Below are 22,612 nucleotides of genomic sequence, written 5' to 3'. Positions count from 1 at the left end.
AATGATTTATTTAAAACACAAATCTACTTCCTATAAACGTCTAATTTAACATTAGTATACATAAAGTACCATTATATAAAGTATTTCGATTGTGAAGTCCGCGGTTCTCGAAAGCCCATCTGTTGACCGTCGATGATTCCCAGAACAACCAGAAATTAGACTCTTCTTTTGCTTTAATTACATTGTCCGAGGAAAGTTCCACATACACAAATTGTTGCCGCTGGTGGCTAACGGCATTAACACAGCGCGTTTACTTCCTGGAAGTACGTTTCTCACGATGAAGACATCATGCATTCGTGCTTTTGTTATGTGGGCATTTTTGTGGGTTCAAGCTGCTTGTAGATTACAAAATAATGGTGAGTAATATTTGGCGTTTGGTGAGTTTTGGACACAAAAGATCAAACATTTTTTGAGTAAGTTTGGGAAACAAAAGGTGATTTTTCATCAGACTTTAAATACTTACACTCATTTTGAGAAATAATAACATCTCAGTTCACTTTTTAGATCAATTATTATTTTATAATCTTTGTGTGGAAGCCTTGATATCGGCTGAAGGTGCAATTAGTGCTCCTCCAGCTAAACAAATTATTAAATGCTATTACTAATGTGTTTTCCTCGGTATTTAATTAGATATAATATGTTTTTCTAGGTATCCAAATAAGTCATCGTTTGCGACAGGAATCAGTTCCCAGCATCGAATACAAATACGTGATAAAAACAATTTTTCCTCATCCCAAGCAAACACAGTGGTGGAAACGGGGTACTCACAGGATTTACGTTCCTAAAGAAGATGGGCTTCAAGTAGTATTTGCTTAGAAAAGTGACCAACAGGACTTTACAGACAGATTTGTCTTACTATTTCTGTATGTGTTGCATTTAAAAATCTAATTCAAATTTAATACTAAAAGAATAAATGATAAAAGAAACTATATTGCCTTAGTCGAACGTTTACATACATATTTTCATCAGATTATGTTTATTTTATCAGCAGGGAATCTATATTATATGATATTTGTCATATATTTACGATTGATATTCACAATTCAACTATAACCGGCTTAAGAGAAATAAATAACAGACATCACCTTATCTCTGCTAATGTTAAAGAATACACAAGCACTTCATAAGAGTATTCTGCTATTCTGTGTACCCATCAAATTTGGTTTGCGGAGCTCAGATAAATCGGAAATTAAGAATGGAAAATATACATATTTACTATCATCATCTAGTCAATTATTTAGATATGAAACCCGTTAGGCCGTGCGTAGGTTTATATAAGCAATTCACCTTAAAATGAAGCCAGACGTAAAGATCCTAAAGCCTGGACACCTTACATATATGGAGTTTGTTTTAATCAGAAAATAGTTTAACAAGTCTAGTTATTAATGGCGCTAATTCACTTAAACTCCCTATTTCAAGAATCACCAAATAATTTCCAGTACAATTTAATCGGCTGGCTCACAGCTTATGTTGTTTCCATTTGCGGTTCACCATATTGTCAAGAATTATGTTGGTTTACGGTTAAACTACGATTTTTTATACAAAGTGTATCTGAAAATAGTGAACATGAAACTAAAAATAACCCCGATTCTTAAAATTAGGTGCAAACTTGATTTTTCTGCAAATGTTAGAATACTGCATTGTTACTGGCTAAAAATTATATGACTTATTGCACTCGCCTGCGGCTTTTTGGGCGCAACTTCATGCTTGTTGAATGAAAATGAAGATGTATCAAAAATTCCTTAATTTTTTATATACACAGTGCAAAAGGTTAGTTCTTGAGGATAGTGTTTAACATCTATTTCTAAATCGTATTTATATGAATTAATTAAATTTTGGGAACTTATAAAAACAAATGGGCACATGTTCAGGAATGGGTAATACAAGGAATAATGGGTAAACTGCGCCCAATTTTTTTGTGTATACGTTGTTGATAGTTTAATACAAGGAATAACAAATTTGAACGTTGTGAATTGAATTGATATGTTAAATTAATGTTTTTGCTTGGGTACTTTTCATATATGCGCAAGATGACTGAAATTATGGGAAGCAACTTCTTGTATCTTTACTGATGAATTTTATATATTCAATAAGGATTTTAATTTACATTAGAAACAATCAATGTAAATACGTTCGTCATAGTGTCAAGAAAACTAAATCTTTCGAGTACAATTCTATCGTCTAGTTCAGAGACGCGAATTGTCACCATAGTGTAGCATTATATTAGTGATTAGTGTTGCTGCTATAATGCGATTCACTATTTTGTCAAGAATAAGGGGAGCATCTTCGTTTTTGCAAAAAACTATAATAGATTTTTTTTATAAACAAGCGCCTTTGCTTTTTTATGGAAAGATTTAACAGCTTTTGCATACCGTTGTGATCCCTAGTACCACACAATCTATCATTATTATCTTTATCATTAAGTACCACGTTGTGGCACCCAACAGGCAAATTCAGGACTTTGGACCACTGTATACAAAACTTGCAGGCACATTTGAAATTAAATTGATTTATCTAACTCGTCATCAATGGTGCTTAGAATTTTTTTTCCAAAATCCTAATTGTATGTTAACAAAGCATTTGGCGCCAAAAATGTGATTCGGTGAGTTTGATTCGAATCATCGGATTGCGCATCAAAAATTGATTATAACCTTGAGTCTCAAAATACTAGTAATGCTCCGCCAAGGACGTGAATGACCAGATTTGTTTAATCATTTGCTACGCTCTATGCAAAGTGTTGATTTGATCAAATTGATCAAATTTTACAGATGGACTTCCATCGATAAATGATGAAGAAATCAAATAATAAAATGTTATCAGATTTCTTATTTCCATACTACGGAGCGTGAAACTCAGGTTAACTGAGGATCTATTTTTACGTACAGGAATCTTTCGGTATTTGCGAAAAATATAATACTTAAATACACAAAACATAAAAAAGGTGTGTTCGATTAACGTGGTACTGAGGAAAAGAATCGATTATGGCGTTTCCTGCAATCTGTGTTAAAACTTTTAAGAATTGAATTTCTGAACCAAAAAAACCCACGCGAACTAAATATTTAGTAAAAATCTCCGTTTTTTACTGAATATAAGGCGGTCCAATTGCTGTGGGCCATTATTGCTATCTTCTAAATCGCAAAATTTACAAGTTCGATTAAATTAGACAAAAGTTATCAAATTTGATGACAAGTTAAGATCTCGATGTACTGTTGCCAAAATTTGTTCAGTTTCAAAAGTATTGGGAAAAAACAAAATGTCGCCGAAAACGTGTTTTGTATGTAAACCGAAAACTAAGGGTTTCTTACAACATTGCATTGGTTTTTAAAGCTCTACACACTAATATTAAGTTTTAAAAAATAGCACTTTTAGTTTCTGATATATCGACACTTATTTCAATTGTTTAAATATGGACTTAGGTACAATTTAATAATGACCTGGATCATTAATTTAATTTCTTATGTCAACAAATGTACTTAATTTATTTTTAATTGTTCTACATTAGAGTTTTAAAATTAAAGTAAAATAAAATTTATAGTTTCCAAAAGACAAACTTAGAAGCATAAGAAAACGAAACATGTTTTTGGCAAAATTTCCTTTTTTCTCAATACTTTCGAAACCGAATAAATTTTGGGCAACAGCGCTTCGAGATTTTAACTTGTCATCAAATTTGACAACTTTTGTCTAATTTAATCGAACTTGTAACGTTTACGGTTTAGGAGATAGCAATAGTGGCCCATAGCAATTGGGCCACCCTATATACTAAAAACGAAATAAAAACTAATTTCAAACTTTTAACCTTAAACCGAATAAAAGGATAATTTTTTGATAACATTAATTGTCGTGGAAACTGTCCGAAACCGTCCAGGGAACTTTAATAATATTTGGTTCAGAATTAGATTTTAGACTCGAAAATGTTTTAAGCTACAGGGTGTCCCATTTAAAATAAGCAGGTTATTGAGATTTGAAGTTATGCAACTTGAGAGGCACGTTTCGGGGATTGTCGAAGACTTTTTGTCAAATTCAAATGCATCAAAGCGTAGCTTATTAGGCCCTCTTTGATCCCCAAAACACTGATTTCCGCGAGATCTTGCAGCTATCAAAATTTTCATATTTTCCAGTACAATTCGGGAACGGTAAATTGTACATATAAGACACTGCACATAAACTGGCCTTAAAATTTAACGAGAAATCCGAAAATAACAAAAAATAGGAAGCTCAATTTAAAATAACAAAGTTGGTAACTACTTCCGGTACAACCGGAAATGCCACCATTTTGAAAATATTTTACTTGCATTCAAAATGGTCGATTCTAGCTTAAAACCAAATTTCATCGGACTACGATAGTGAGAAGTCAAAAGTTTACTAATGAAGGAGTTGCCCTATATTTGTTGTCATTTATGTCTCTATTGTGATCCTTAAAATTATCACTCCAATCACATTAATCATCGATCACCCTAACACCCTGTATTATATTACAAACACAATGCGACTGTATGCACCCGTCTGGACACCTGTGAAACTATTACAATCAGGTGGCCATACTCAAAGATTTATCTACAATTTTCAACATCTACCTCAAGTGTTTGTTGTATCTTATCCGAGCTTTTGTCTCCGGTATAAATTCCATCATCATTTAATGCGCATCCATTAATGAAGCAAAAAATGAAGTCTCAACTAGTGTTCATTTTGGGAGTGCTCTCCGTCGGGTTGGTTTCCGCTGTGCCATCAGGTGAGCATCTGGAAACTGTGACAGAAATTAAATTGTTAAGAATTTTTTTCTTAGAGGTAAACGATGAAAGGCTTGAAGGAATGTTTGACGACCTTGTTAACGACACCATCAACACAATTTTGGCTAAGGTCAACGATCCACTTGAAATTCCTGATTTACCCTTGAACTTTAACAGTTCTTTTCTTAAGTAAGTTTTATTGATGGTACGTCAAGGAATCACAATTATTTAAATTTGCAGTGGATATGCCAACATTACGAATTTCAAACTTGAAGGACTTAGAAGCATCGTGGCTACATACATCAACGTCCAGGTGTTGACTATGGCATTGAATACCACCATCGACGTACCCAGTATTAAGCTCACCACTAACTATAAGCTGAACGTAGTCATTGGCGAAATAATCCCCTTTTATGGGAACGGTTCAATATCGTAAGTTATCAGCACCACATTGTATCGAACTTCCTTCTATATTCTATGTCACAATGTAGAGTTACCATTCACAATATCGAAACTTTGGTGGCTGGTCGTGCTAACATTACTGCCGGCCTGTCTCTTTCCAATGTAACTGTGGCCTTTACTCTTGGAGATGCCACGGTTTGTATTGAAAGCTAATGTGGAATTATGGTTGTAACGTGAATGTGGTTGCAGTTTGATCTGCATGGAGTCCTGAACAATGAGGAGTTGAGTTTGTTGATCGCCGACGTCTTGAATGACGTCGTAGTGAATTTCATCAACGATCACGTGGAGTTGATCAGCAACATCATCAGCTCCATCGCGGAAGAGCTGATTAACAGTATTCTTAACGGAGGAGGAAAGTTAGCACAGATGGCTCAGTGGAAGGAGGCAATCGAAGAAATTCAGATCAATTCATAATTTTACATGAGATATCGAACGATGTTATTTAATGAAGTGTTCTGATATGGTATTGTTTGTAACAAACGGTTCCAAAAATAAAGGGATTTTACACGTCTCACGTGGAAATATAGCTAACACTCTAGAGCATATCTACCTACTTCTGCATCGATTTCAAGTGCTTGTTTACGAAGTGGGATACTTATACTTAATCACGGTATAAATAATTCCTACATGACCATGCGCCTTCATTTGGATAACTAAAATAAAGTTTTAATTCGTTTTTATTTTGGGGGCCCTCTTAGTAGTTTCCGTTGAGCCAGCCGGTAAGTCCCATCACACCACTAATACCACAATCGTAAGACGTTAAACGAAGGGCACCGAAGGGAAAGAAGCTGAAGACATAATTTGCAATTTGTCGTGCAATGCACTCTTGCAGTGATTTTGGTTGGTTGAAAGTTTCTCCTTGGAGTTCAATTATGGAAAACTCACGGGAATATAGGAGAATCAATTGAACGAAAGGAAGTTCTGTCATTGAACTTCAGCACTTCCCTGATTAAGTGAGCATTTTAATATATTTTGATGTTTCATTTTGAGAAACTTCGAAGTATTTAATAGAGGGCTTGGCAACTTCTCAGACTTTCAACCCATCGGCCTAAGCCACATGGTGGCTTTTTACCTTATCGTTCAAAGTCTAGTATCAATGAACGCCCCAGTCAACGTGCCAAGCATTAATATCTACACTAACTATACAGAGTGTTTGGTAGACGGTTTGACAAAATTTTTTGAGTGACAAGGGAAGCCGTTTGCAACCGATTTAATTTACCTCTATTCAAAACCTTACGGTTTTCGAGATGTGATTTTTTTGTTATTTTTTACAAGTTTCACAAAATTTGAAATTTACGCTTTAATAACTTTATTTTTAACAGTGCTAACGATTTGAACTAAATTTATTCTATTACGTGAGTATGTGTCTCTTCTAAATGAGCCATAAAAATTAAATCTGGGCATAATAAGGACAAAAAAAGAACTAGTAACTTAGAAGGAAATAAAGAGATGATAGAGTTTAAATTATTGGAAATAAAATTTTATTCCAAACAAGATTCGTACAAATCTTCAAACCCTACAAAAATTTATTTATTTTGTGTCCTGGTGTATTACATGTCAAATAAAGTTTACGAAATTTAGTAAATTCGGCGTCGTGTAAAAAAAAGTACAATAAAAATCAACAAATAATTTTTTAACATTTATTAAAGATGTTGTTCCAATTAGACTTCACCATTGCTCATATGAGCTCTACACCTTCTTCTCATTTCGACGGTAGTTCCTCGAAGACGCATTTCTTTTTATTTTCATTTTTATTAATTTCATTTCTCCAAATAAAGTCAGTCCAAATGATGTTTAAGCGGGCGTCACTGGCAGTACTCTCAAAGAACCACATTACTTGCTGGACAACCTTAATGGAGAAAATTACCTTGATTTTCTAAAAAATGATCTTCTAGGACTCTTAAATGACGTACAATTTTTAGAAAAACATTTAACCCACAGTATTTCAAAAAGATGGTTGTCCAGCACACTATAGAAGAATTAAAGAAAGAAAGTACTTAAATAACTTCTTCCCTAATTCATGAATTGATGAAAACAGTCCCATACCATGGCCAGTGAGATTCTCAGACTTAACTCCTTTAGATTTTGAAATCTGGGGATGTTTTAAAGCATTATCTTACAATGAAGTACTTTAATCTCGAGAATAGTTGCGAAGAAAAATAAATTCTGCATTTCAAATAACGAGAAAATAAATGCGGTTTCGAGTAACTACCGTCGAAATTCGAAGGTGTAGAACTCGTAAGAGCAATAGTGAAGACCAATTTGAATAAAATCTTTAATAAATGTTAAAAAATTATTTATTGATTTTTATTATTCTTTTCCTTAAATTATGCCGAATTTATTAGGTTTTCGTAAACTTTATGTGACATGTGATCCACCAGGACACAAAATAAATAAATTTTTGCTGCATTTGAAGATTTATACGAATTTCGGTTGGAACAAGATTTTATTTTTAATACTTTAAACTTTGTCATTTGTTCATTTCCTTCTAACTTACTACTTATTTTTTGTCTTTATTATGCCCGAATTTGAATTTTTATACCTTATTTAGAAAAGCTATACATTCACGTTACAAAATAAATGTAGTTCAAACCACTATTAAAAATAAAATTATTAATATCGAAATTTCTAATTTTGTAAAATGTGAGAAAAATAAAGAAAAAATCGTATTTCGAAAACCGCGAGGTTTTGTATAGAGTTAAATTAGGTCAAATGGATTTCAAATGATTTCTCCCATGACCCAAAAAAATGTATCAAGCCGTCTACCAAATCCCCTGTAAGTGACCAGTTTCCCTTTTATGGGAGTGTCCTGATTTCGTAGGTTCTTTTGATATGCTTGGAAACTTTCTACATTTGAAAATCATATTGTAGTCATCATCGACGACGTAAATATCAATTTCTTTACTATTATCAATCTTGCTATTGCCTTTACTCTTGATGATGCTGAGGTAACTCTGAAGGGAGATTTAGGCTATGTCTTAACAAGATTGTAGTTGCAGTGTGAATTGGAACGAATTTTGGACAATGATGAGCGGAGAGGTTTTGGATGAACTGGAAACGCTTATTATCAATGAATACAAAGAGCAAATCAGTGTGTTTCCAGCCGAAGTGGAATTGCAAATCAGGTAGCTGCATGATGGTGGAAATAAATTCAAATTGAACGTTTTTAAGTGTTATTGTATGAATGTGTAATTCTTAAGCTATTTTACTAGATTGTACTGTTATTGTATTGTTGGAATAGCTCGAAAAATGTAAGTCAAAGGTAAAAAGTACATTTTTAATGAGCCATCTTGAAAGGTCAGATTCTGTAAATTTTTAGGCTAATTTTGCTCCATTAAAATTTACGATGTGTTCGGATTGACCCTAATTACTTTATCCATCATCACACAATTTTCCATGTCATTCCTAAATAATATTCGTTTACTTTTAAAGTAAATAACCAAATTTATCAACAACAAGGAAAACCACTTACAATTATTTTGCATGTGCGATGTCAAAAGTTGTGTTTTTATACGGTTGTGGCCTCCGAATAGAACAATAATGACCGCGATTATCTTAAGGCATGAGGCTACGGTACGTTTAAAATGGGTTCGAAATCAGCTTACAGCAAAATAATTATACACTGATCAACTGTGTGTCTGACTAGATTCGCAACTTTATTTTTGGCTACAACAAAACGACCACAAACCTAGAAATATTTTTTAACCATTGAGCTGACCGATAGAGCAGTTTTCAAAAAAGATATAATTTTAAAGAAAAAAAAATATATAAAATACCTTCCCATTATCATAATACTGAAGTTTATTTCTATTAACACTTCTTCAATTTCTGATATTACGATCAATTTTGGTAAATTTTCAATGAAATATCTTTCAATCCTGAGCGGAAGTGCTAGACCGTGCGGTTCTAAACTTTACTTCGTCTCCTATTCGAAAATAAAAAAAAAAACAATGCGGCCACCGCATGAGCAATATAAGTTGATAATGTCTCTAGAAAACCGAAACGTTGTCTTGAAATTTTATCTTCACAAGTATATTCATATCAAAATGTGGCAGCGACGATGTAAATATTTGTGCAACTGCTAAAATAGATATTAATGTAGGATTCTTAAGTCGAGGCACAATCGGAAGTCGTTGAGTTGTAAATAGTGATAGTACTCTAATACTGTTAATTAGGTTAGGTTTTAATTTAAGATGAAAGAATTGTGAAGGGGCTGATGTTGCCCCTATAGGACGCCTATGTATGTCGCAACCTGGTTAGAGGTATTTTCGTCAAGTAAGAGGGTTTCGCAATCATTATCTTCATGCAATTCTGCTATTTTATGATTAACGTCTAGCCACCCTTTGTCGGTACTTGTGGGAAAGGATAGCCGCCCTTTGTCGGTGTGGATGAGACGCGCGGCCGCGCTTTGTCGGCATTTCTGGAAATGTACCGACAAAGCGTTATCAGTACCATGGTAACGACTCAGGTGGTGTCATAAGTCAGCAATTGCTTTCTAGCCAGGGTACGACATTGTTTTAATTACCCTTAGTTTAGTATTTAAGAGCGCCCCGAATCTAGAGGGTCCTCTTTCTTTTCGAGTGGCTCACCAGAACTGTTATCCTATATTTGAATCCGTTTCTTATTCAATAAACCCTATGATTCAAAATAAAAACCCTAGACAACTATATAAAAAACTTACATTAATATTAGCAATTATAGGGCATAATTATTTCAAACGTGAACATTGCTTTTGCCTAGTGTGGAGTTGGGTTTTTCAGTGGAAGTAAAATGGTGGCAGGGATAAAGAAAATTCAAGAAATCGATTCGAATGGAAGATTTTTTAGTGTTCGTAAGTTACATTATCACTAGGAGCGCTTTTGCTACACTTCCACTGTACTGTTTGTAATGAACACCGTGAACTAATGAACAATGTGTTAGAGTCCTCGGGTCTTATAAATTCCATGAATTTTTGGATTATTATTGTTTGTCGAAAATTTCATTCAATTTTCATCTAATTTCTATCTCGATTAGTAAAAAAATTGTAAAAGTTACTCTAGCACTGCTCAGTTACAGTTAGCTAAAAATCTGAAAAATCTGGAATGCTCCTAGAATTACCAAGTTTAATTATTCAACAGGAGTTTGAAATATTGGCCCTAAATGACGCACTTGCAGGTTACTACTAATCAACCCCCTGAGTTCAAATTTGAACCATGTCATCAATCGTTACTTATTCATGTATTCACAAAGCTGTGCAACTAACTAGCGCAATCAAAGGACAATTTTAGTCATTTTCCTCAAATATTTACGTGTTTGTGTGTCCCTAATTCACCCTCAGAAAAACAGTTTCACGGGCAAAATCAGCAAGACAACATGCCTTCGTACACCAGTAACAATACCCATTTACCATGGCTCTATGACATCACCGTGGAAGATGGCAACTGGATTCTTACAAGCGCCTTCATGATCTTTACAATGCAAACTGGTATATAATTGAATTGGTAGTTGCTTAAAGGCCAAATTATTAATGTGCGAAGCTTTCACATCAAGCTCATAGTTAAAGTTGACAGAACGTTGGTAATTTGATCCTAAAGGCACTAAGTCAGTTTCGGTTTCTGCAATCAATAATTCCCTGTTAAGAAGATTTGTCCTCGTCATTAATCCCCTGAAGTGAACTTTAAAGGTGTTTTATTCTGCTGATGATGAAATTTTAGTAAAGTTATACGTTAAAGAAATTACTCACCCTGTATAGAGCATCGGAATAAATACGATTTTCAAACAATCAACGTAAAATGCTCCAGTTTCCCATATTTTAGTGAAAAAGTGAAAAGTTTAGATACCGATTAAATTGTTTTTCCTTTAGGTTTTGGAATGTTAGAATCCGGCTGCGTCTCCATCAAAAACGAGGTCAACATTATGATGAAGAATGTCGTGGATATAGTCCTTGGAGGTACGCCAATATTTCCAGAAGACACCTCTCTCTTTATTCAACCTTAGGTCTCAGTTACTGGATGTTCGGCTTCGGAATGTCCTTCGGCCGCAGCTCCTTCAACTCTGGCTTCATTGCTCTCGGCGACTTCTTCATCGATCCCCCCATCGGGGACCCCCTCAAGGGCCCCATTTTCGCTGCCTTCATTTTTCAGCTGTCTTTCGCCACCACGGCTACAACCATCGTCAGCGGGGCCATGGCCGAGCGCTGCAATTTCAAAGCTTACTGCGTATTCAGCTTCCTCAACACCGCCATTTACTGCATCCCCGCAGGATGGCTGTGGGGGGAGCACGGATTTTTAAAGCAAATGGGGGCGGTTGATATTGCAGGATCAGGGGCGGTACACCTTTTGGGCGGAAGTTCCGCTTTGGCAAGTGCCATGATGCTGGGTCCGAGGTTGGGGAGGTACGATAATGGACAGGGACCTTTGCCTTTGGGTTTGTTGTTTCCATTTGTAATTGTTCTAAAGATCGAAGGGTTGGTTTAATAGGAAATCCAGTTAATGCAGTAATGGGATTATTTGTGCTGTGGTGGGGATGGCTGGCGTTTAATTCGGGGAGCACTTATGGTTTGAGCGGCGCCAAGTGGCATTATGCCGCCCAAGCTGCAGTGACCACTATGATGTCTACTTTCGGGGGTGGCACCATTAGTATCATTTTCACCATGGTCAGACTCGGAGGGCGGATTGATGCTCTGGACATTATCAACGGAATTTTGGGATCTCTGGTGGCAATCACTGCGGGCTGCTTTCTGTATCAAGGTTCAACCGAGCAAAATTGCCCTAAATCTGAGATATCATTTTTTTTTTAAGGGTGGGAGGCTTTGATTGTGGGTGCCATTGGTGCGCTGCTGGTATGTGGTTCTATGCCTTTGATTGACAAGGTAAAAATCACCATTTTAGGTTTTGTTAATATTAACGAAGATATCACTAAAACTTGTAGATGAAAATCGACGATCCTGTGGGTGCCAGCGCCGTGCATGGAATAGGAGGAATATGGGGTAAATTTTGTACAGGGTGTTCCGAAATTAGTGTACAATAATCAAGGGGGATCCCTCTAAAAATTGAAACTCAGGCGAAGGTATTTGTGAAATGTGGTTTTTCGTAAATGAATTTTTTGTCTTTGCGAGTCTAGTCGCTACGCGACTGTACTGGCTTTAACGTTCAGGGTTTTTTGACATCTTTTATGTTCGTTCGGCCCTTCTCAGTTGCCAGTTTTCGAGTAATGAATATCTTACTTACGTCTGTGTTTGATTTTACACATTAAATTTCAACTAATTTCAAGATGGGATCTGCTGTTCGAAACTTTAAAAACAATAAGAAAGAAATTGTTTACCTCAAAAGAGTGTTTATTCACTCACGTTATCATTCGCTCAGCAACTTCCGTTAAGATTAGGTAAGTACCGACATAGTAATATTCCATATTTCATACTAGATTTAATTATGGTTTCCATTTATTCAGCAACAATGCACTTATAAAAAAATATTGTATATACATTGTATATACAGGGTGTACAAAAAATGTAAAAGTGTAGATTTTCCAAATTAAAAATTTTTGAATCAAACTTTTGTGAAGCATTGAAATGAAAGAGCTTAGAATGAGAAATCGAAAAGTCGAATAAAGTTTTTCGATGGAATTTGTGGAAGAAAAAAGAATTACTGAGGCCATTGCTACAATGACACCAGATATAATTCACAATATTTATTACGAATTTCAAGAAAGAATGGAGAAATGTGTCGACGTTGGAGGATTCCATGTAAATTTACATGTATGTGTAATGTAAATTGTACTGTTTGTCATTTATCTCAGTATAATAAGTTAAATAAATGATTGATTTTTTCCAGCGATTAAATTTTTAAATAAAATATCACAGTAACCACAAATCCTATCGAAAAACTTTATTCGGCTTTTCGATTTCTCCTTCTAAGCTCTTTTATTTTGATACTTCAAAGAAGTTTGATACAAAAATTTTTAATTTGGAAAATCTACTTTTTTACATTTTTTGCGCACCATGTAAATCAAAATCAAAGTTTCTCAACGTAAATCATATTTATACAACAAGCAAAAGAAATTATGAAGAGTGATTTTTTTCTCGAAAAACTGAAAATAAAAATGTTACAAGTATAGTGAAGTTCATCCGTGGACATACAATATATACAATATTTTATAACATAGCTTGATATTGAATTGTCATGATAACACTCTGTATCTATGTTACGAACAGATTCATCCACTAAAATAATTTCAGACTATTATAAAATACCCTGTATATTAATTGGAAAAAATTATACTTGCGGGCCATGCTATTAACTCACTTTTGACTAATTTTATGACTAGATGATTATAAACTAGAGTTTATTATAACTATTTTGGTGTGGCTTAAACTTTTGTCAAATTTGCCTTGATTTAAAAACTTAATCGCAGTCATTTTTCTGTAGTTGACCTGCTTTCTTTGATCATAAACAGATTTCTTTAATATTGCTTTAATGTACACAAAACAATTCATTAATGATCTTTATTAATATATAATTTTTTATTGCATTATTTTGAGTGCATTGTGATCAATTTTGCGCCACCATGATTGCTCACCGTGACCAATCATAACATCCATGCGTGACACGTTATCTGTATCTGACACTTACGAAGGTTTAAATTTTTTAAGTGAGAGTTTCCATTTTCAGTTGAAATGCAAATCCACTGAGTGACTTTTAAATCTAAAGTAGGTGTTGAACATTTTATTGCTTTTTTTTATTTTTTTTTAATGTTTAGTTTACTGATATTAAATACAGTGCGGCTCTAAATATATTAACAATTATATTAATCATTTCATTATTTTTTATTTCCTATTAACAAACAAGTTTTTTTCTTGTTTAAGTACTCTGAAATTGAATTTGATGTGAAGTCAAGTGTGGCTGCTATTATCAATTACCGAAAGAAGAGGATTTTTTACCTCGAAGTAAGGAATAAATTTGATTCCTCCTGTAAAATCTTCGGCGAAATAATTGATCATTTTGGTAAAAATTCTTTGGACCATCGACAAGCATGGACACTGCTGCAATTGTACACGCTTTTAAGCCCAATTGAATAATGCACGGTTTAATATGCAAAACTTTAGTTGCGGATGGCGAAAGTAGCGTTTATAACATTTCTGATTTCAGACTTTTGGGAATATTATTGGTGAAAAAGCCAAATGACCCAACCATCTTTTCCGCAACTATTGTACCAATTTGACAGCACTTAAGAGAGCTAAAAGGTACTTAAGTCAATTGGTTCCTGACATAAGCAACCTTCACCTTCTAAGAAACACTCTGAAAAATAGTATTTTATGCCCCAGGATGTCAGTAGATGATTCCGAGAAATACCACCGCCTTACATATCAAAACATCTGGTTTTAAAGCCGATATTCTTAATGCATCGTACCACCCTATTTAAAGACGATGTGGAAAGTGCTTGTGTAAAATCCTCGAAACATAGTTTTCTGGTTTTTGCATTTTCGCAATTGGTACACCCAAATGATTCATTTACGACAGCATTCTACAGGATATTGAATTTTGGGAAAAAGTTTTACAAAAATTAAAATATTTTTACGACAAACACTATTTGTCATTACTAATAAAAGAGACAATAAGTTCTTTTCTTAAATAGGGTTTTTTGTTTTTATTCTTGGATGAAATCTCGTCCTATTCCTGGAACACCGTCTGGAACGACTTCGAGATCATTATTTATATATTACGTTTCAAAAGTAAAGTGATGAAAGGTCCCCCCCGCCTTTAAACTAAATTTAACAATTAAATAATAACGTGAGATTATGGGTGAATATTTATGAAAATTTTCGGTTCCTGGTTTAAGTGATGAAACTCCTTCAGAACATCTAGGACGGATGTTCGCTAGTGTTTATTGTACAGTGGAAAAGAAAGGGAGGCGCCGTTGCAGGTCCTGGAATGACCTGAAGTTTGAAACGTAATGTATATGGACGATCTCAAAATCGCTCCAGACGATGCGCCAGGAGACGTTCTGTGTTCTTCATAGATTTTGCTCAAAGTTATACTTACAGAAATAGTACTTAGTGTCTATGTTGTAAAATATATCTAATATAGACTATTATCAGTTTTCAAGCAATGTTGATGTTATTATTTCTTATTACTCCTAAAAATACACTCTTATCATGCCCCTGTGGAAAATGAGTACGTGTGAAACGCAAGCTAATAATGTGTACATTTTTTCCTAATTCCGATGAAATAAGAAATTGTGTAAACTAAATATTTAAGGTATATTAAACGAAGTTTTAAATCGTTTATTTTATGTTTACTTGAAGTTCATATGATTTAACGATTTTCAAATAGCGAAATACTGAAACAACTGTTGCACAGTCTGATCATCCATCTAAAAATGTATGCAAGGAAAGATATAGAAATTTTAAGTCAATAAAACCTTGAAGATCATATGGATTTTTACAGCGGTCACATCCTCTTAACGACATGTTCTAGGTTTTTGAAAACGTGACAAAAAGTTTATATTTATATGTATAACACACTTCCTTCATTTCAAAATGGGAAATCAATTTTGGTTGAGTATTTAAATCTGATCCTGATGGGTACAAATAAGTAGAAGTTTGGTGGGAATTATTACTTATTGGGCATAAGTGGGTAACTCTACTTTTTCTCTTTCATGTTATAGTAACTTCCACTTAATTAGCGATTTACTTTTCGATATAAATTGATGAATATCGATATTTTTAAAGTAAAAGAACATTTTTAATTCTCGATTAAGAGGCAAATTGTTAATTTTAATTGCAGAAACTTGCTTGATGTTAAGATGAACATCACATTAATAATTTGGCCTTAAGTAAACTCAATAACCTTCTTATCAAGAAATTACTACTGTATTGTAATGTGGTAATTCAAAATAATATTGGGATTGTATTATTACCACGTTTACATCAACTTCTTAAAATCTGGAACCATTACATAGTAGTAAATAGTGTTCCCCTTACAAAATATTTACAGATAATAGATCGGCGTTTGTTATCTTCTCACTAACTTCAGAGCACCCTGAATTTAATTAGCAAAATATATCTTATTTGTTTAGAGCATTTCAGGTGTCATTGCTGTAGGGATATTCGCCCAAAACCCCTATCCACTTAAGACCACTAGTGGTCGCAGCGGGGTGCTTAAAGGTAAACATCTCACTCTTTCTTCTATATTAATTTTCACTTCAAACGTGTTGCTTCTGCACTAGGGGGAGGTTGGCATTTGTTGGGAATTCAGAGTTTGGCAGCACTTTGCATCACCACATGGGGTATCTGCTCCAGTATAATCCTCCTATGGTTCATAAATAAACTTATCCCAATCCGCATGGATGTCCATGAAGAACTGTTAGGAGCTGATATTACAGAACATTTGGTTAGACACTCCCAAGTGGGAGTGTCCAGAGCTTTGTCGGCATTCAGGGCTGTTTTGGACACTACCAAAGCGGAAAACCTGAACTCTGTAGGTATGAACCCGGGACATGACAAACATTTGAATATGGTTAAAACTTTGGCGTCTAGGAAGAACCTACGGCTGTCGAAGATTTTGAAAATTGTGTCCAGGAATCAAAATTTGGGTTTGTAGTAATTGGGAGGGTTGAATGGGTGTAAAGATTTGGATTTTTTAGGAGTGAAGATGAGCAAAAATTTAATCACCAGGTGGAAGAAGCCGAAGAAGATGCAAGAGAAACAGACAGGTGTTAATTTAGCATGGGTTCAATAAGTTTCTATATTATTGAGTCAAAAATTATTAATAGTTATTCATGAATTAAAAAAAATTTATTTGATAAATAAAATAATATTTATCTAAATCTGTAGGATTTTTTTAACAGCTTTAACGTGAAAAAGATCACTTTAACACATTGTAATAAGTTTAAATAGAACTAGTAACTATTTTTGTTGTCAATAGTTAGTTTATTTTCAGTTTGATGATAAAGGTCGACATGTAAATACTTGTCATTGACTTGATAGCTATATTATATATAATATATATGTAGCTATATACATTAAATAAAATGAACAACTTCTTGGTGAATGTTGTAAAATTTAGTGATTTAACAAGCAGTGTGATACTATTGGACCCTATTGTCTCCGGTGCAACAAATAAATGGAGGAGAGAAGGTTATCGATTATATTCCCAAAAGTTTCCAGAAACCTTCAAGAATTTCTTCAGTCTCGCAAAAATCTCACAAGTCCCCCAATTTTCTTTAGAAATTCTTAACTTTAAAAACGTTACTAATTAATTTTAGGGAGTTCTTAAGGACTTAAGCTTTGTTGTTTACCTTAACCGTAAAAGTGAAATTCATTCTATTGTTTGTCTGTCAAAATCTCCGGTGTGACTGCAGGATAAATGTAAAATTTATATTTATCCTTGCCAAAATTTTTATCGCATTTAATACATAAGAAATGAAACGAAAACACTCACTTTTGCTTCTATCATAAGCACCGCTCGAAAAGTTGAGCCGCAACCTTAAACAGCTCCGGATCGTGTCTTTTTGGAGCCTCCACATACAAATCGTTGACCGGCAGATTGCACAAATGCCTCCGGATTAACAAATCCCGTCGAGCGGACAACGCCCTAGTGTGCTGTCCCACACTGTTGAACAGCGACTTCCTGATCTGCTGCGACTCTTTATTAGCCACTTGAATGGCAGCGATGGGGTGGGAGACTTCTGGAGGTTCTGTTTTTACTTCCTCCTCCTTGACAGGTTTGGTATCAGCTTCAGAGTGCTGTCTCAAGATGTCTTTGACCAGATCTTCCCCAGCCAAATTGACGGACACACCCAGATTAACTAGAACATTATGGGGTTCCCAACGCAGCTTGCTCGAACTTGTAGGTTTCACTTTGGAGCGCGATTCTTGGACTAAACTAGCCCAATCTACCCCTAGCGCGTCTCCAATTCCCTTGATTTTGGATTCCTCATCAAGTTCATCCTCGGAGATTTCTTCAAAGTCTAAATCAGCATTATCATCGTCGATTGAGTCCTCTTTTTTGGGGCTTTTAGCTGGAGATGAGACCGGAGATTTTTCTGAAGCTACTTGTTCAAAGACTTGAGATTGTATTTCTGGTTCAATTACAGTTGTTAAAAGTTCCTCTGAGGTTTCTTCCAAAATTACGTCCTGAAATAAAGGTAAAACTAGATACTTTTTATTGATCATTTCTATATGAAATCACCTCATCTCTATTCAAAATGTCATCGGCATCATCGCTAATTTCACTTAAATCGTCTTCAAGAACAGGATCTGGTTTGGCTCGTTTGAGCTCGTTAGAAGTTTCTCCTGGCTCTTCGGCTGGTCTTTTGCCTGCAGAAGGTAAAGCTTCAGAGATCTCTACTGATGTAGATTTCTGATCACTACTCGATTCATTTAAAGCGGGTTGACTGCCCGTTGAGGTAGAGGCTGTTCCCTTTTTGTGAGATTCCGATTTGCTGTCGTCTAGAAAATTTTAATAAACCTTATTTATAAATAGAATTGGCCATGTTCATGGGAACCATACAAAAATTTTCCAGTATAATGAAAACAAATTTAATCTCTTTTCAAAGATAATCATAATAAACTATTAATCTTTTTCAAAAGTGTTTTGAGGCCAAATTACTAAAATACTGTGAGCTTTAAGAGCAGGTATAAAAACGCAGGACATAAAAACCTTGAAATACAGCCTTAGTATTGGTCAGATTCTTTATTTCTATAGAAACAAGTTTGACGTTAATAGTCAATTAAAAATTGAGCCTACAAAAAGGATTCATAAAAGATGATTACAGTTAAAATCAGTTAACATGTTAAGTGTGCCATAAAATATAATTTTCTGAACTGTTTAGGTGACTAATTATTTTTATTTTAAATTCAACAGAAATCGTTTTAAAATATATTTTTTCACGGATGGACTTACCAGCGCTACCTTCTAGTGAATGCGATGCGGCGCTCCTCGGTCTCGAACTATTGTCTCTTTCTCGCCATTCGCGATTTGGCCACCTCCGCCTGCCATCACCGCCCCAATTATCCATCCTGTCATAATGTCGCCATTCTTCCTCTTGAGCATGCGCCCGATCTAACGCATCCCAACCTACAAGATTACTCAAACATGGCTTAAAAATTGCACTGTGAACATACCTTCCCTCCCCTCCCAGTCCACTGGCCTACGTGTTGCTCTGTCCCATTCATGCTCTGGATAATCTCCTTCGCCCCAATCGCCTCTGCCCTTCCCACAATATCCCGGCCTTCCCCTAGAACCAACAAATTCTCTATCTAGCTCCACGCGATCATCCCACAATTCTCGACGCCGATCATCCACATATTCTCGTTCATCCAAAGTTGCTTCATAATGGCTTCGCTCGTACTGACTGCGTTCATAAGAACCTTCAAAACTTTTTTCATCTAATCTACAGAAGTCACAAGCTTCAGAAAAAAATTAAAGAGAACGTTCCTGCTTGTTACTTTACCGTCTTTCATCTCTACCTCGACCATAATCTCCCCTCTGCTGAATTTCCCCACGATCTAAATGCCGATCAGGACTGCTTCTACCAGATTTTCTGGTGTCCACTGAATGTCCCCTACGATCAGAAGGCGAATGTCGTCTAGACAGGCGATCGTCCACAGAACGCTCATCTCTGCGCGATCGGTCTCTTCCCCTCCTATCCCCCTCCTTTTTCTCCATCTCTTTAAGCCTCTCCCTCTCTCTCTGTCTCTCTTGACATCTGGCCAAAGCTTCTTCTCTCTCTTTCTCCCTAGCTGCTTCCCGTTCCTCTCGCATGCGCCGCTCCCGTTCTCGATCACGGTCTCTTGAATCTCGCTTGTCTTTGCTGCGTATTTTGTCGCTAGACCTCTCTTTGCCTCTTGACCTAATTATTTTTACTTGAAGCTGTAAAGTTATATTGAAAATAAACCTTCATACCTGCCCCTTTCTTCTCGTTTATCACCGCGTCTCTCAGGACTTCTTCGTGATGAAGGTTTGGAGCGACCAGGCGAAATCTTCTTGTCCCTGGAGTGGGCTGAATCAGGTGAATCTCGTCTTTTGATTTCTTTCGAAGTTCTGCTATCTCTTTTTGGAGATCTCGAGTCCTTTTTCTTATCTCGATCACGTTCTTTTTCACGTAGCTTAGCACGTTCTCTTTCGCGTTCTTTTTCTCGCTCTTTTTCCCGCTCCCGTTCCTTTTCTCTCTCTCTTTCTTTCTCTAATAATATTTTTGTTTTTTCCTCAATCAAAATTAAACAAAATAACTTACCTCTTTCTCTCTCTCTTTCACGCTCCTTCTCTTTCTCCCGCTCTTTTTCTCTTATCAATTTGGGACTTGGAGTGCGATGCTTCTCCTTCCGGTCACCAGACCTGCTTTGGGGCCTAGGAGATTTCACCTCCCCATCTATTTTATTTGAGGCTGCTTTTAGTTTTATCGGAGGAGTTTCGCTCTTTTTCTTGACGCGTACCGGGGACGGAGATTTAATTGCTGGCTTGTTGGTGCTAAAAATATCATTTAATTAGATATTTAATATATTAATGAAAATTTGTAAACACACCTAGGTGTCTTTGCTTTGCTCTTGGATTTATCTCGCCCAACGTCCTTCACTGAAGGTTTTCCCTTTTTTTGTTTGTGTGTGTGGCTAAAGCTTTCAGAACTAGACGAACTAGGTCTTTTCTTAACTTTATTCACTTTTTTGCGCTTGGTTTCAACAGATGAAGAACTACTTGAACTGGAATCATCGCTGCTACTACTTGAATCTGACGAACTTGAACTGGAGTCGCTTGATGGACTGCTTTCTTTCTTATTTTTCTTATCTTTCTGTATATGTAATAAATAAAGCTACTATTAACAAACTTAATCTTTTTCCATACTTTTCGGGCCTTGTGTTCCATCTTCATCTGCAACTCTAGTTCGCGTTGCAATTCTTGACGTTTTCGTTCCAAATCATCCGCATCAGCATCCTCCAATTCTTCAGGGCCCCACTGATCCCAATTGTCTGTTTCCCCTTTCTGTGCTCGCTTGTGGGTATCTTTCACATGGTGTTTCTTGGATACAGATTGAATTTTTGCTGCGCGCTGCTTTGAGGGGCTTATGAGGGTATGGGTTTTTGAATATTTGCAACCTGAAGTAGTGGCAGAAGATGTAATTGGGGATGGCAGACACACACATTCATCACTGTTTGAACCTTTCCCTAATTAAGATCATGTAGATGTGCTGAATTGCATTAATGATTTTTTTATAAATGTAAGTATTAAATGTGTATGTTGTGTGTGTAAGTGTTATGTGAAGTGCCATCGAAAGAAACGCCAGTACCCCAAGACTGACCAAAATTGGGTTGATTTTTTCATAAAATAACAGATATTTCAGAAACACTAATAGATAATTTTTCAATTCAAATTTCAATGTGGATTCTTAATGAGCTTTAAAAGTAAATAAGCTATTGGTATCATTTGTTAACAAGAAAGAACATTGTAAATATCCTGGATATTTTGGAATCCAAAAGGTTATTTGATTAAAATGTAAATGGGGTTTGTGTTTTAGTTCAAACATAAGTTGTTTTATGAAATTTCAAATATTTCAATTTTAAACTTTCGAAATGAAATGACAGCTTCATTGCCCAGTGTGGTTTGAACTTCATACACTTCTATCTAAATTATAGGAAAGTCGATGAGAGGGTGTTTGAGTTTGTTGCAAATGTATAGTTTGAAACAGTATGTATAGATTGTATGTAACACTCAGTGAAGTTAGAACATGAGGATTAAACACCTTAATACAAACCTTTTCCGTACGGACAGGACCCAGTTTGGGCCCAGGGATGACAGTACTCTCCTTTGAGCAGTATCCCCGCTTTGATGCCCAGGCGGTCGAATACACTGGGCCGGGCTTTCCCTTGAGTCTTGCTCTTTTGCCTGCTCAGACTGACTGTGATTTTTCGTTTCCCTTTATTAGACATTTTCAATCACTATTTCACGGTCCTTGGCTGATCGAAGGCGATCACCGAAACCTAACATATTTAAGGTATTTGAGGAATCTTTAGTTTTTGTTGCTGAGAGAAAATAGAAATAGATAATTTACCAAACACAGTACAACATGAAGTAACAAGCCTGACAGCTAATACTGACAAATGAATTGTCTTACATCACCGGACACTTCTCCATCTCACTCTAACAGACTGCACATGATGCCCAAAAGTGAAATAAAAAATTACTCAGAGTACTCCTATTTACATTTATCTTCTGCACGCTCTGAGGAGCCTAAATTTAGCTTATGCTAATAGCCAACGGATGGCGCCAGTTGCGTTCGAAATTCTCGAAAGGCGGGAATTTTGAAATTTACCATTCTCACCAAAATGACAAACATATCACTCCTGGTATTTATTAAATATTTTAGTTGGAGAAGACTTAAAACTAGTATTCAATAGACAAATGACTATACAAAATCTCCCTAAACAGAACGGTCAAAGTTATGACCTT

At 35.5% G+C, this 22,612-nt stretch overlaps 3 protein-coding genes across 7 annotated transcripts; 2 read left to right on the top strand and 1 right to left on the bottom strand.

Moving 5' to 3' along the window:
- Positions 1 to 4,599: 4,599 nt before the first annotated feature.
- On the top strand, positions 4,600 to 5,700 carry LOC136418491 (uncharacterized). Its single transcript, XM_066404561.1, has 5 exons — positions 4,600 to 4,729; positions 4,784 to 4,916; positions 4,968 to 5,159; positions 5,219 to 5,324; positions 5,379 to 5,700. The coding sequence occupies exons 1-5, from the start codon at positions 4,651 to 4,653 to the stop codon at positions 5,601 to 5,603; spliced, it is 735 nt and encodes a 244-aa protein (XP_066260658.1). The 5' UTR covers positions 4,600 to 4,650; the 3' UTR covers positions 5,604 to 5,700.
- Positions 5,701 to 10,463: 4,763 nt separating this feature from the next.
- Positions 10,464 to 17,034, top strand: Amt (Ammonium transporter). Its single transcript, XM_066404471.1, has 9 exons — positions 10,464 to 10,653; positions 11,032 to 11,118; positions 11,166 to 11,594; positions 11,648 to 11,917; positions 11,969 to 12,039; positions 12,099 to 12,156; positions 16,255 to 16,332; positions 16,395 to 16,760; positions 16,812 to 17,034. The coding sequence occupies exons 1-9, from the start codon at positions 10,542 to 10,544 to the stop codon at positions 16,904 to 16,906; spliced, it is 1,566 nt and encodes a 521-aa protein (XP_066260568.1). The 5' UTR covers positions 10,464 to 10,541; the 3' UTR covers positions 16,907 to 17,034.
- Positions 17,035 to 17,095: 61 nt separating this feature from the next.
- On the bottom strand, positions 17,096 to 22,255 carry LOC136418411 (fl(2)d-associated complex component-like). Of its 5 annotated transcripts, none has more exons than XM_066404467.1 (10): positions 21,918 to 22,255; positions 21,011 to 21,330; positions 20,695 to 20,957; positions 20,406 to 20,638; positions 20,075 to 20,342; positions 19,623 to 20,021; positions 19,294 to 19,562; positions 19,073 to 19,246; positions 18,359 to 18,618; positions 17,096 to 18,303 (listed from the first exon to the last, which is right to left on the bottom strand). In XM_066404467.1, exons 1-10 carry the CDS (start codon positions 22,090 to 22,092, stop codon positions 17,620 to 17,622), a joined length of 3,045 nt encoding a protein of 1,014 aa, XP_066260564.1. In that variant the 5' UTR covers positions 22,093 to 22,255; the 3' UTR covers positions 17,096 to 17,619. The 5 variants fall into 5 exon arrangements, with proteins under 5 accessions (XP_066260564.1, XP_066260563.1, XP_066260565.1 ...); XM_066404466.1 differs by having other exon boundaries at positions 17,097 to 18,303; positions 20,075 to 20,354; XM_066404468.1 differs by having other exon boundaries at positions 17,097 to 18,303; positions 19,073 to 19,231; positions 20,075 to 20,354.
- Between the last annotated feature and the right edge of the window lie 357 nt (positions 22,256 to 22,612).

The sequence above is a fragment of the Euwallacea similis genome, chromosome 35, assembly GCF_039881205.1.
Source record: "Euwallacea similis isolate ESF13 chromosome 35, ESF131.1, whole genome shotgun sequence".
In the NCBI taxonomy this organism is placed as follows: Eukaryota; Metazoa; Arthropoda; class Insecta; order Coleoptera; family Curculionidae; genus Euwallacea; species Euwallacea similis.
This window is presented reverse-complemented; position numbering and strand designations above follow the sequence as displayed.